General features: G+C 39.2%; 1 protein-coding gene across 6 annotated transcripts in view; it reads left to right on the top strand.

The window, feature by feature from the left end:
- Positions 1 to 612: 612 nt before the first annotated feature.
- Positions 613 to 14601, top strand: part of Nr3c1 (nuclear receptor subfamily 3 group C member 1) — a 110623-nt gene continuing 96634 nt past the window's right edge. Inside the window, exons 1-2 of one of the 6 annotated variants that reach the window (XM_046460074.2) lie at positions 613 to 825; positions 5012 to 6211. In XM_046460074.2, the coding sequence (XP_046316030.1) occupies positions 5025 to 6211 (1187 nt within the window). In that variant the 5' untranslated portion in view covers positions 613 to 825; positions 5012 to 5024. Of the gene's footprint in view, positions 826 to 1483; positions 1600 to 1854; positions 1991 to 2362; positions 2717 to 2869; positions 3287 to 5011; positions 6212 to 14601 lie in introns of those variants that run through there. The other 5 variants (XM_046460072.2, XM_046460075.2, XM_046460071.2 and 2 more) reach the window with 5 other exon arrangements.

Genomic DNA, 14601 nt, shown 5'->3' on the forward strand with positions numbered 1-14601 from the left:
CCTCATGAAAAAGACTATTGGTAGACTGGGGACCAAAGCCATGAAAGAGAACTGATTCTTGTCCTCCCGACTCAGGAGATGGAAAAACTGGCAAGTAGGCAAAGTAAAGTTATCTAAATAAATACTTATTTGTCCACTATGCGCATCCAAGGCAAGGGCCTCCTTCCAGTTGACATGCACTTTATGAGGATAGCAATCTCTCTCCAAGATATTAAAGTGGTGTTTGTCAACACTGAGTTGGATTATCACTCTTCATAAAAATTCTTCTGGATGAGGGTTTTGCGTGGGCACAGGTTTTGGTTCCCTTTTCTTTCCTGAGACAGGCGCCTTTTCCTTTGCAAAGATGGCGGCCCCTGGATGTGTGCCCCATAGATCGCCTCCGGACAAGGGGCCTGCTTAAACCCGAGGTATTTCTTACATAGCACACAACACACAGGACAGCATTTAACCTTTAGAAGCAAAGAAAGGCGACTTAGGATAGCCCCAAGGTAGAACCTTTGCCAAGATGGTGGCCGCGGGATGGGCTGGCGTCACCGCTCTTTACCAAGATGGCGGCGGGCGGCTTCCGGCATGCGCTTCCTTAATCGCCCCCAAGATGTCAGAGCAGAAGCAGACGCCGTCAGAGTCGGAACTCGGCCAGAAAGAGTGGCTCTGGCCGCGGCCCGGCACGGGGATAGGTGGAGTTACGGCAGCCCCCGCTCTCGTCAGGAGCTGCCAAGCGCTGTCACCTGTGGGGGCGCAAAAGTTACCTCCCTATACCCTCAAGCAACACCGCACAACCTTACCCGAGTCAAAAAAAAAAAATCATAATGTGTGCCACATAAGGTAGGAGGGTGGGTCCCGGCATCGCCCAAGCCTTCCAGACACTGCGAGTTGGGCAGGGGGCTGGGGCGGGGGCTTTACGATCTAACACCTTCGCCCTACGCCCCTCTCTCCTCCGGGATGGGCCACGTGTTTCCCTTGGTCTGAGGGGGAGGGTGTAACGGGAACAGCTGGAGGGAGTTTAATGCTGACATTTTAAATCTGCGTGTGTTTTGTTTTGTTTGGAGGGGCAGGGGTCCCACGAATGCGAAAGAGTGAGCGACGCGTTGAGGGCAGCAAATGTCAAGATTCGGGGGGGGGGGGGGGGGGGGCCCCCGCAGGGAACTTGGACCTGAGCCCTGGAGGGGGTGGAAGGAGAGGTCAGGAGTTTGGGCTGGGTGGAGGACGTACTTCTCCAGCAACTTACTATTTCTTTTGCAACTTGCTTTTAAACCTGCCACCCCCTGCTTTCCTTAATCATAATTTTAAAAGTGCAAAGAAATTCAGCTCGCCGGAGGTTTTGCATTTGGCGTGCAACTTCCTTCGAGTGTGAGCGCACTGGAGGGAGGGAGGGATGGGGGTTGAACTTGGCAGGCGGCGCCTTCTTCTGCCGCCGCCGCCGCCGCCGCCTTCTTACAGACTCGGGGAAGAGGGTGGGGGACGGACGGGGCGCGGGGGAGGGTGGATTCTGCTTTGCAACTTCTCTCCGGGTGCGGGAGCGCGGCGGCTGCGGACCGGGCCGCCCAGACGATGCGGGGGTGGGGGACCTGCCGGCACGCGACTCCCGCAGGGTCCAGAGTACGTAAGCGCTGACCCCCTCCTCTGCTCTCCTCTACCTTAAGCCTCCCCAGAGGGCGTGTCGGGCGATCCGGCCCCGAGCGCGGCCGAATCGCCACTGCACGGTTTCCGTGCAACCCTGTACCCCCTTTGGAAGTGACAGACTTCGCGCAACTCGGCCGAGGGGCGGCGGTGCGCACCATCCCCGCGGCTCTGCCGCCGGCCGCGCCCCGGCGCCCCTAACCCGCCCGCTGTCACTCGCAGGGGCGCTGCTGGCGCTTGCAGCAGAGGAACTGGGCGAGCTCCCCGGTGGATCCCGAGCCACGGAGTTGGGCGGGGGCGGGGGGGTGGCAGCGAGAAGAGTAACTAGAGAAACTCTGCTTCTCTCCTAAGCTTGCCCCTGCGAGACCAGGTTGGCCCCCGCTGCTTCACTTTCTTTTGCCTTGGGTGGGGGAGGAGAAGCCGCGCTCTGGGGCGGTAGACCTAAGCGGGGCCAAAGCCGGGGGCCGCCAGCGTGCAGGCGCCGTCGGGCCGCGGTGGCTGGGGCCGCGCGGAGGGCGTGGGGGCCAGGACTGCGGGCGCCCCTGCAGTTGCCGAGCGTCGCCAACAGGTTGCACCGTTCCCCGCGGCCGCCGCGCGGCCCCTCGGGCGGGGAGCGGCCGGGGGTGGAGTGGGAGCGCGTGTGTGTGCGCGCCGTGGCGCCGCCTCCGCCCGCCCCCCGCTCGGTCCCGCTCGCTTGCAGCGGCCGGGCGCCCTTTCGCGTGTCCGCGCTCCCTCCCTCTCCTCCATTTTGCGAGCTTTGAATCTGTGACTGGAGCCCGAGTCACCGCCCGCCCGTCGGGGACGCATTCTAGTGGGTGGAAGGAGACTCCGCAGCTGGAGCGACGGGGTGCCGGACAGAGGACGCGCGCGCCTGAGCCGGGAGAGAGCTGGGGGCAGGCTTGTCAGCCGGGAAATGGGAGACTTTCTGAAATAGGGGCTCTCCCCTCCCCCTATGGAGAAGGGGGCGGCTGTTTACTTCCTTTTATAAGAAAAAAAAAATTCCCTTCTGCTCCTCCCGCTTTCACACGCTAAGTTGTTTATCTCGGCTGCGGTGGGAGCCGAGGACAGTGGCGGGTGAGCGGCGCCTCTGCCAGAGGTAAGGGGCGGGCGGGGTGGGGGCTGGGGCGGGTGTGGGCGCTTGCTCCCCCGAGGTGTCGCCCGGGGCCGGAGGCCGACCCCAGGGCCGCCGGGGCAGCCTGCAAACTTTTATTAGCCTCGGGGAGTGGGGGTGGGGGCTGGCGAGGCCCGGTGTCGGTGACGAAAGGGCACCGCGCGGGTGACAGCGCTGGCCTCTTCCTCTCCCTCCACCGCCTGTCCCTGGCCCAGCCGAGAGGGAAGAACCTGAGCTCCGACTGCGAGCGGAACCTCGTCCAGCAGCCCGGGTTTTAAATCCTATCCTCCCACGCAGGTCCCCCTTTCTTTTCCCTCTAAGGGGTCCGCCGGGACTCCCATTTCCACGGGGAAGCCCAAAATATTTCCTCTCCACACTGGTGCTCCCGAGCACGCCCCGGGTATCTGTCAAGGCTCCAGCGCGCCTCGTTTCTGGCGGGCTTGCGGGGTGTGTGAGAGTGTACGCACAGGGGGCTGACAGCCTGCAACTTGGAGACTTCGGCCAGGGCCGGCGTTATCTGGCAGAAGTGGGCGTGTCGGAGAGGAAACTCAACAGGTCTGGACACACGTCTCTTAACCTCGCACCACCCCAACCCCCAAAGGACTTGTTTTTTAGCTTTTGGCATCATTTTCGAGCCCACTTTTCCAGGTGGCCCCTAACTGTAAGCGTTTTCGTGGAGATTTCTGACAAGTGCTAGTTTGACGTTTAGGGTTGCGGACCGGAAAACTGCATCCCTGTAAGACCACTTAAGACCCCTTGGTATGGTTCATTGGGGACGATTAATGTGACAGAGTCATTTGCAGTTTAAACTGGGGGGGTAATGTCGCTTGAGAGAGGCATTTCGTTTTATGAAGTATTGTTATGGTTTTGGGTTTGAAGGCAGCTGTCAAAAAAAGCAGCATGGAAATTCATTAGGCTCCATTTGATACCTTGTGTTTAGTGATCCTTATCAAATAAAACACAGCGAAGGGGAGGCAAGCTACGCAATTTACCTTGAAGATTTTTGTGATGGCAGGTCCCCACCCCTCTCTTCGTCACGCTCCCCTTTTCATTGAGGGCCAGTGACGTTTAGGCTTCTTAGCGCCTTCATAAAGGAAAAGTTTCCTTTGATTGGACAGGATTTTACAATAATGTCCCAAATGTGCTTATCAAAGTCTTTGCCCCCTTTTAGAACATTTGAATTATATTTACTTGTACTAACAATCTAACCCGTCGAGAATAAGCTCAGACTTGGAATAGGTGAAAGTTTAGAATGCAGAGAAAATTATTCTGAGCATTTTATTGAATGCTATTCTACTTGGATTTATGTGAATGTAATTTTAGTAATGGGGTTTTCTGTTTTTCAGTACTTTGATAATTGGAAAGGAAAAATCTTAAAGATATAATAATATTTCATACTGAGGGTTTTAAGCAGTTTTTAAAAACGTACCTTAACTATTAGTATAAATTAATGTAGATATTACGAGGAAGTATGATAAGGGTCAGACAGCTCTATTTGTCACATTTAAATAAGGTAAAATTGTAGTGAGAAGCTGAAATGTAAATTTTAGTTGACCATATACATTTAAGTCATATATCTAAAATCTGGAAAAACTAAAATATAATTTTGAGATACGCAATATTAGACCAGGCACATCTGGTCAGAAATTTGGGTTAAAAATAGGAGCCTTTTCCCAACCTGTTAGAAGAGAGCAATTCAGTCTTGTTTATTTCTCAAATAAAACATGATGAACCAGTAGGTTATAATAGAAGTTTTGGATGTGTGAGTAGTTGGTAGGAGATGAACTTGGGAATAATATAGGAATAGAGAATTCTAGTGTAGTATTTATTGGATGTTATATATATTGACTCTCAGAAAAGCAAACAGCCTTGATTGAAAAGAGGTAGGAATTTTAATGATCATACTTTTTTTTGAAATTAAATACTTTGACATCAACTTGAACATTTAGAATAATCAGATGTAATGAATTATAATATCTGTGATTAACAAAGCTACACGTTCTTCAGTGAGTGGTAGGATGAATAGCCAAGCTTAATTTGATACAATTTTGTCCTCAGCTGTGCAAATGAATGGCATTGTACTTTAAAATGTGGCACACTGAATGGGAGCAGAGGATATGGCTTTTTATTCTGAAACACATGAAACTACTCTGATAACAAAGAATTTGATCAGTTAACTAAAAGCTTCATTTATCAGGCTGTCTCTTACTAATCGAATCACAGAAAGAATGTAACTTTACAGCTTGTTATGTTTTCCATCTTTTTTTTTTTTTTTTGTAGCTGATATTCGCTGATGGACTCCAAAGAATCATTAACACCCCCTAACAGAGAAGAAGTCCCCAGCAGTGTACTTGGTTCAGAGAGGGGAAATGTGATGGACTTCTATAAAACGCTAAGGGGAGGAGCTACTGTGAAGGTTTCTGCATCTTTGACTTCACTGGCTGCAGCTTCTCAGTCAGACTCCAAGCAGCAAAGACTTTTGGTTGATTTTTCAAAAGGCTCTGTAAGCCATGCCCAACAGCCAGATCTGTCCAAAGCAGTTTCACTCTCAATGGGACTGTACATGGGAGAGACAGAAACAAAAGTGATGGGAAATGACCTGGGATTCCCACAGCAGGGCCAAATCAGCCTTTCCTCTGGGGAAACAGACTTTCGGCTTCTGGAAGAAAGTATTGAAAACCTCAATAGGTCGACTAGTGTTCCAGAGAACGCCAAGAGTTCAGCATCTGCTGCTGTGTCTGCTGCCCCTGCGGAGAAGGAGTTTCCTAAAACTCACTCTGATGTGTCTTCAGAACAGCAAAATCTAAAGGGCCAGACTGGTACCAACGAAGGCAATGTGAAGCTGTATACCACAGACCAAAGCACTTTTGACATTTTACAGGATTTGGAGTTTTCTTCTGGGTCCCCAAGTAAAGAGATGAATGAGAGTCCTTGGAGATCAGACCTGTTGATAGATGAAAATTGTTTGCTTTCTCCTTTGGCAGAAGAGGATGATCCATTCCCTTTAGAAGGAAACTCAAATGAAGACTGCAAGCCTCTCATTTTACCGGACACTAAACCCAAAATTAAGGATAATGGAGATCTGATCTTATCAGGCCCCAACAGTGCACCACTGCCCCAAGTGAAAACAGAAAAAGAAGATTTCATTGAACTCTGTACCCCTGGGGTAATTAAGCAAGAGAAACTGGGCCCAGTTTACTGTCAGGCAAGCTTTTCTGGGGCAAATATAATTGGTAATAAAATGTCTGCCATTTCTGTTCATGGTGTGAGTACCTCTGGAGGACAGATGTACCACTATGACATGAATACAGCATCTCTTTCTCAACAACAGGATCAGAAGCCTATTTTTAATGTCATTCCACCAATTCCTGTTGGTTCAGAAAATTGGAATAGATGCCAAGGATCTGGAGATGATAACCTGACTTCCTTGGGGTCTATGAACTTCTCTAGTCGCTCAGTTTTTTCTAATGGATATTCAAGGTAAGATTATGGTTTTGCTGGGTTTTTTTGTTTGTATGTTTTGTTGTTGTTGTTTTGTTTTACTGGATTTTTGTGGATTGAACTCAGCGCCTTTGCATGGTAGGCAAGTGCCCTATCACTGAGCTACATTCCCAGCCAGATTAACACTTTTCTATTTTCTAAGAATGATATGTTTAAGAGAAGTTGGTAGATTTAAAAAAATCACTTGGTTGTATGTTCTCCAGAAATTCATGTTTTTGCCTAGAGTGATCTTTTGAAATTAGGCATGGTATACAGTCTAAGTAATTCAGACATAAACATTTTAGGTTTTTTATGAAATAGTGATACTCAGTGTCACATGGGCCAGTATTGAAAATTTTAAAATAATATTGCTCAGTAACAAGTATCTTCAGTAAAAATTCAAGGGGGTGTGACGTCTGGTAGTATAATTATTGTGCATGTTGATTCAGCTGTTTTAGAATATGCTCTTAAAATACCGTTAATACTTATATAATCAAAAGTTGTGCTGCTATATTTGTACTTTTGTGAAGTATTTTGAGATTAAAGGGTTAAAATTAGTACTAAAAATGAGTCTTGTTCTTCAAACTGAACCTGTTGAAGAATGAGAATTTGAAATTGTTAAAGCAATGCATTTATACAGTGTGCCAGACCATAGTCTTTTTTAGATATGGGTCTTGTTCATAGGGTTCCTTACCTAAAGTAGACAAGTTGTTTCTGCTGATAAATTTAAGAAAGGAATTGGTTGCAGCATGCAAAACAAATTTTTATTTTTAAATGTCCCTTCAAGTTCTCAAGCAGATAACTGATAGCCAAAATTGTTAAGTTTCAGTTCCTAGCTATCATTTGATTTCTCTTTTTTTCTTAGTCACTTTTAAGTACACCGACTTACCTTAAAAAGGTCCATCAAAATGGAATTACTGAAAAAAGTTCTAAATTTAAATGTATGTGTAGGTAAAGTTCTCTATCCTGTGCCCCATCCTCAAGTCACATAAATACTAGATTGTATTTCCATTCTAGGTGTGAAGGAAAATGTAGATTGTAGTGACAATATTGATCATTTTTTTTTAAGACAGTAGACTTAATTTTTTCTTAAATGTGATGTTTATTGTTCTGATTAACTAGTCATTGAGGATTTTAAAAGTCTTAAAAATTCTTTTGCTGAGAAAGTTATCCTTGCATTGAGAAACAAAGAGTATCTCTTTTTCTCTTTATGTAGGAAGCTTTTCTTATTAGGGAAAAAATTTAGATTTCAGCTATTCTATTTTCCTTAAAGGCTTAGGAGTTTCTTTCTTTCTTCTTTTGAAACAAGAGGAGAAAAACCACTTTGCTTCTGTATCTTAACTCAAACTACTACCTAGTAATCCATTATTCAATAGTTATCTTTTGTTAAGATGAACACTACTTCACCTTTTTAATTGTTGTCTTTATGACTTGAAAGTTTTCAATGTTTCCAGTTAGATTTGATTCTTGCATATACTTTTGCTTCAAATATTAAGACATGCTGTTTAAAACTTCAATCTCAAATTTTTGAAAGTAAATTTTATGTGCCTGATTTTCTTAGAAGATGTAAGCACAGCTAATTTGACTAAGCTATCTGTAGGAAGCTATTAAATAGATTTATAAAACATGTAATTATATAAAGAAAAATAATACATTTAGGAAATTCTTTGTCCTGATAATCATCATAGAATTGTTTTCATTTTCTTCCTATAAGGTCGGGGGGAACCACATGGAACAAAACTTAAATTTCCATTCACTGAAATTTCATTATGCCTTATACAATCTGGGATATGCAGAATAATTGTTAGCTGAACATAGGTTACCCTTAAATCATTAAAAATAATTTTGATACTTTAATGTTTATAGTACTTAATGACATATAAAGTGTCTCTACATTTTTTTTTTTTAATTTGAGCCTCAATAATAACTCTAGAGAGGTAGGCAGGGCTACGACAATGTGGCAGTTTATAAGTTCTTTAATACCTGGTAAAATTATCATTTTTATGTTGATGTGTTATTTGGAATTATAATCACTAGTCTATGTCCTAACAAAAAGACAAAAAGCTTTAATACAGGATTAACTGGTAATGTTAGAAAATTTATACTTTATAACATTAATTTAGCACTGGGAATTTAGGATTACTCAGAACAAAGCTTCACCCAAGTAAATTGAAACAGTGTTTCTTTTTCTAACCATCATTGAATTAGTCTATTGTTTCTGAACAACAGCCATGATATAACTCAAATTGCCTGTTTTCTCTATATATTACATGTCTCTAGCCAAACATTAGCTATGACCAGTAACCCTGAGTGGTCAGCAACTAAATCAACATGTTGAAGCCACAACTTGATGGAATACTGACATTCTGATTTTAGATATAATAATATTAAATACTGTTGATAATTTCACTTGCATTCTTTCTAGTTTTAAAAAAAGAGAACATTATAATTTGACTTCTTTAACTGCTACCTAAATTGCTTTTCTTCAGAATGTTAACAAATGCCTTACATTCTGTTTGGGGGAGAAGGCAAATCCTTCAGGTATGTCAGTGCATGGTAATATGTAGTTAGCATATTAAATAAAATTACAAATATCGTGGTTGAGCATAGAAAAACATTTTCTTTTTAAGGTTAAGATTCATTGATAATAACATTAGAGAAATGTTAACTGATGATTAGATTCATTCTTAAGTAAAAGGAGTTAGCCCTTCTAATGTGATATGCTTTTTTAAAAAAATAGCATAAACATAAGAATGATGAGGGCACATTTCTGCATAGTATTTTTTTCAACATTTTTTTTTTTTTACCTCAGCATTAATGGTGAAATTGCTGGAATAAAAGCAGAGAAATAAGTTGCTTTAGGAATGATAGCTTTTATATTGGGGTGATGTTGAAATGTTAGACCATTTCTTGAAGAGTGGGATTTTTAGAGAGAGAGAGTGATACAGGATGAACTTGTAGATTCAGTTTTAGTCTAGGGCTCTGAAGATTGGCACTTAATGAAGCTACTAAAATTTATATAAATTGCAATGTCTCTCATTAATCATATCAGTCTAATTTTATAAAAGTAATTAAATTGAAGACCTGTACAAACACAGGATGAGTGAGACAAATCCTGTCCCATTCTCATTTTTGTTATTAACGTCAATCAAAGGTTTTATGAAAAAGGGAGGACTATAATTCAACTTTCCAAAGGTTGTGAAAAATGGATGTTTCAATGTCTTTTATTTGCTTAGTGTTTTTGATATTCATATAAAGTACTTTCTAAAAGTAATCTCGTTTAGGGTGCTTACTTATTTTTATTGTTAGCTTTATGGTAGCTTTTTTTTCTTTGTAAAAAATCTATACCTTGTCATGGCTGTACAATTGATTTTTAAAACACATTATGTATTCAGGTATGTCAGTTAATTGTGGAATGGCCAATACAGAAACATGTAATGAGCAATTATTTAGATTTTATTGAAATGACTTCTTGTGATGTTTCTCTGGTTATTCTCTGTATATTTTTATAATAACATTAATTTGTATTTCTAATGCTGTCTTGTTACAGATATTTTAGTTTGGTTACTTTCAGTATATTATTAAATGTTTATAAGTTTTGTGATATTTTGACATACACCTTGCATAAATGTAGAGTAAATGCAAATTGTATTAAAGTAAAACTTACATGTGATTAAAGATCACTTTATGGGCTTTTGATATTTTAATGAAGGACAGAAGGACAGATTAGAGACAAATGGTTTATTTTAGCATGAGTGCCTAATATATGAAAGAATATCGGCATTAATTTGTTATAGTTATATATGTCTTAGTCCACTCTGACCTGGAGGTGATTGAAATATCCTGGGTGTGTTATGAAATCTTAATTTTTATTACATTTAGAATAGGTCTGGGTCATGGTTTTTAAAAACTTATTTTCTTCAGTGATTACACCAAGTTTTAATTAGTAGTGAGTTCTTGTGTTGTACTGTGAGTGATTTAAGTAGACAAAATAGGCTTTTATTGAATAGTATTACTTCTGAAGCTATCTTGGTAATATTTTCATCAAAAGTAATTGTGTAATGCAGTACTTATCAGTATTTACCAAATTAATGGGCACTTGGTTCCATATTTCTGTGTCATGCAAAATATATATTGGTGAATCCTGGTGCACAAAGAGTTTTCAGGAAATATTTTGTTGAATTAAGCTAAAACTGAAAATCAACTATTTATTGACATCTACAAAAGGGTTTTAAAACCCATATGTTATTTCTTCAGCTTCAGAAAACCAACTGAGGAAAATTTTGATATTTTTAAAAGGATTCATTAAGTGTTCCCTTCCCTTTGAATGGTGTGTTATCACCTGTGCCTAACTAAATTAGGATGTAACTTGTAATGTTGATAGTTTTTTCATTTTACATATTTTAATTGATAACATCTCAAAATTAGTTGTAGACAGGTAGTTTCAACCTTTCTCCCCTCCCCCCAGTAGGGAAGGGGCAAAGGAGGAGAAGCAACAGAGGCATGGAATAGTGTCGATAAGTTAAGAAATATCAAGAACAGTTCTGAAAACCACCAATTTGGATATACTGTTATGAATTTAGAGGTTTAAGAAGAGTAATTTGGGGCAGGTGCAGTGGCGCATGCCTGTAATCCTAGTGGCTTGGGAAGCTGAGGCACAGGATCACAAGTTCAAAGCCAGCCTCAGCAATTTAGCAAGACCCTATCTCAAAATAAAAAAAATAAAAGGCTGGGGATGTGGCTCAGGGGTTGAGAGCCCCTGGGTTCAATCTCTGATTGTCTCCTCTATCCCCCTGCCTGCAAAAAAAAAAAAAAAAAAAAGAGAGAGAGAGAGAGTAATAAAAGTAATTTGGGGCTGTGCTTATAACGGGAATGTAACAACTAGAATTACAATTATTTCTTTTATAAAGTGGAAATGTAAAGCTAATTGTGGCAATATAGCCCTTGTTGTTTATGAAGTTATTTTGTTCTTCTTCCTATGCTTTAGTACCAAAATAAGGACAGAATAAATACTTTACTTTCTATGAGGTTAGTTCTGCTAAGATCAGGTTCATATTTGTCCCATTGTTATTTGGGCTGCTATTTAATTAAAATATAATGATTTGAACAGTGGAAATAATGATGTCTTAGGTTAATTTAACCATATCATATTTAATAGTGCATTTATGATACATTGTTAACTGACTGGAGTGTAACCCTTTTCTTCGGTAATATATTTCTGTGAGTTATGGATTTCTCTGCTGATATATTAAGGAAATCAAATTCTTTTTTTTTTTAATTTTTTATTGTTGGCTGTTCAAAACATTACATAGTTCTTGATATCAAATTCTTAATGGCAAATATACAGAATAAATTGTGAGGTTCTGCAAGTGCTAGTCATTTAAAGTATTTATATTATGGTATAGTTCTTACAGTCAGTTATTTTGAATGAAAATGTGCCATCCCTTAATTTTATCTCTGGGCTAGTTTAAATATTAATAGCTTATCTGGTAGAGCTGCATGCTTAAGCATACTTGTTCAGAGTTACCAACTGTTAATTTTGAGTGCTTTAAAATACTTTTTAGCAAGCGTCAATAGGTGTTTATAATATAGCAAGTTTTGTGAAAATACCTCTTTAGAATTTTTTTATTTATTCACACACACACACACATATATATATGTCCTATAGTGTGAATATATATACACACACACACATATATGGAGAGAAAAAATGTTTAATGATATGATTTGTTATAGATATTTACATATTATTTTATCTTGAATTTTAATTTTTGTAAAAAATAATTCAAGAGTTTAAGTATCCAGTGTTTAGGGCACATAGTTTGTTGTAATAATATTATTTCTTTTATCATAAAACTAACCTAATTCTAGTTGATTTCATAATTCTCCATAATAATATTTAGCCATAGCTATTATGAAAGTATATTTGATAGCCAATTTTGAAAGCTATTGTGAAATGATATCCAATTTAATACATGATTTATTATTTCATGGTGGTTGGGGCAATGCTATGACTTATGACCTTATGATTGTCACATGCTGAACTTTAAAGCTCTACCAGCCATTTGTTATGGACCCTGTTTATGTTACTGTTTTAATGTTTCTTTTGTAATTATTAGGAATAAAGTTTCCTCATTTTAAGATGCAAAATTTGGTGCTTTATGTCCCTCCTCAGATTCCTTTGTGACAATTTGATTTTGGTATTCAATCACAGAAATAGTAGAAAAACAATAAACTAAAAATGAAAAGACCTAGGTTTTAAGGCTGAGCTGAACCAGTATATGACTTTGGGTACTACGATGATTTGGAGTTTAAAAACAAAAAGTTCTTTACAACTGTCTAGTTGTTTTCAAAATGTGTGTGTGTGTCTCTGAAATTCTACAATCTTCTTAAACCTCTCAATTTGGTGAAGGAACTGGGGTAGTTCATTCTTTGACATTTTCTTTATACATTATAAAGTATGAGACAAAAAAATAAACTCACAGATTTGGTATTTCTGAAAGGATTTAAAAATAATATAGTTGGTGGTACATACACAGTAAAATGTAAATATTGCTATAGTTAGAGCTCAAAAGCTGGGGCTTCTGGGTTCTCAGAGCCTATTTTGTTGCCATGATTTTAGGTTACAGTTTAAAATGGTTTGAATACTCATCTACTCCCACCCCCTCATTTTTTCAGATGAGAAACTGAGATCCATACAAGTGTTTAGGGAAAGACTACAAAAATTAATTAGTGGTATAGCCAGGGTGAATAACCAGTTTCTCAGTTATCTAAGTTTCCAGGAGGCTTCTTTTGAACATCTTGGTCTCTTCTAGAGATCTGAAACAAATTATATGACATAATAAGACTGGGCAAGTGTTTTATAAAAGTTATTTTGGTAGTTTATATTTTTTAAAAATATTGTGCCCATATTCCCTTTATATTTTGTTAACCTTTTTTGTTAATAGTGATCAAGTATTAATTATGTAGAAGCACTATGCTAAGCATTTTTCAGGCAAAAGTTTGTATTCTAGTTTCTATATTAAGTCCCTGATTCTGTCAATATCCATGTAGGACACAAGGCAGCTGTTACTTGTCTTAATTTTACAGGTGGAGAAATGTTAGACATTTGAAGAAAAAAAGAATCTTATTACTGATCTGAAAGTAAATAGTTCATATTTGGTATGAAATATTTGGTTAGAAATTCCTCAAGAATCCTTTATAATTTTTATCAATAGTTAATGTTTAAATACAATATATAAAAGACAAATGTGATCAAGCCTCTGCATATATTTGTATAATCACTTATTTCCATTCATTTCAATTTCTGTAAAACAGAGCACCCAGCATTCTTGCCTGATAGTGTGTTTACTTTGAAAATTAAAAAAGCATTATAAAAATGCAAGATGGAATTTTTAAAGCTCTGCCAAGTCTACTTAGCTCAAACCAGCAAGACCCTCACTGGCTCAATAGTTATGTTATCTATGTCTGTGGTGTAGGTATTTCCTATTATCAAGCACTAGGACAGTTTTTAGTGTCTTATATGTGTAATTCCCTAAGGGTCATGAATACTGTTTTTAAAAACTGAAAGTGCCAAGATAATTATCTTTACACACACATTATTTATTTATTTTTAGTTTTGTTTTTTTGGTAGTTCTTTCAGAGATTTTCAGTGGATTTTTTTGTTACGTTTTAAGTATGCCACTTAATTTAACACAAAAAGTTATCTTTTTATTACTAAATGCTAGAATATCCTTTTTCTGGTATTTTTTAATTATCTGATGTTCTTACAAAAACCAAATATGCAAAGATTCTTTGTCATTAAGAAACTAGTGTGTCTGAAAGTGAAGTTATCCACTTTAAAATTTTTCAAATTTATTATATTTCACAAAGCTGTATACAAAATATCTTCTGAATATATTGAATAGTAAAATGTGTCCTTTGTGCATAATTTTGGGAGGATTATAAAGCCTTTGGCTATATTTACTAACTTTTAAAAAAAATTAATCAAGTGGTTAAAGAAACTGTCAGTAACATAAACTTGATGGATTAAGCCAGACATCAAATTCATATACATATTGAAAAATATAAAATGGATGCAAGCATAGAAACAAATGGCAGTTTAGATGGTTAAACATACTAATGTAAGACAAATTATCGATGGAAACTTTAAAATTTTTAATTAAAACATTATGTGAAGTTTGTGATCTGGAATTCAGCTGGCTTTATTAAGGATGGTGTGATTATAATATTGATTTTTTTAAAAGAAAATTCTAAATGAATATTGTTTTTTAAAGCCTCCACCTTGGGAGACTGAAAATTGCCTACAGAGACACCTTGTTGGCTATAAAAGAAAATTAAACTCATTACACTACAGTAACACCTAAGTGTTCTTACTTAATAAGAAAATG

This window comes from Marmota monax, unplaced genomic scaffold (genome assembly GCF_021218885.2).
Source record: "Marmota monax isolate L192 unplaced genomic scaffold, Marmota_monax_Labrador192_F-V1.1 WCK01_AAM20220418_F8-fsc00006, whole genome shotgun sequence".
NCBI lineage: Eukaryota > Metazoa > Chordata > Mammalia > Rodentia > Sciuridae > Marmota > Marmota monax.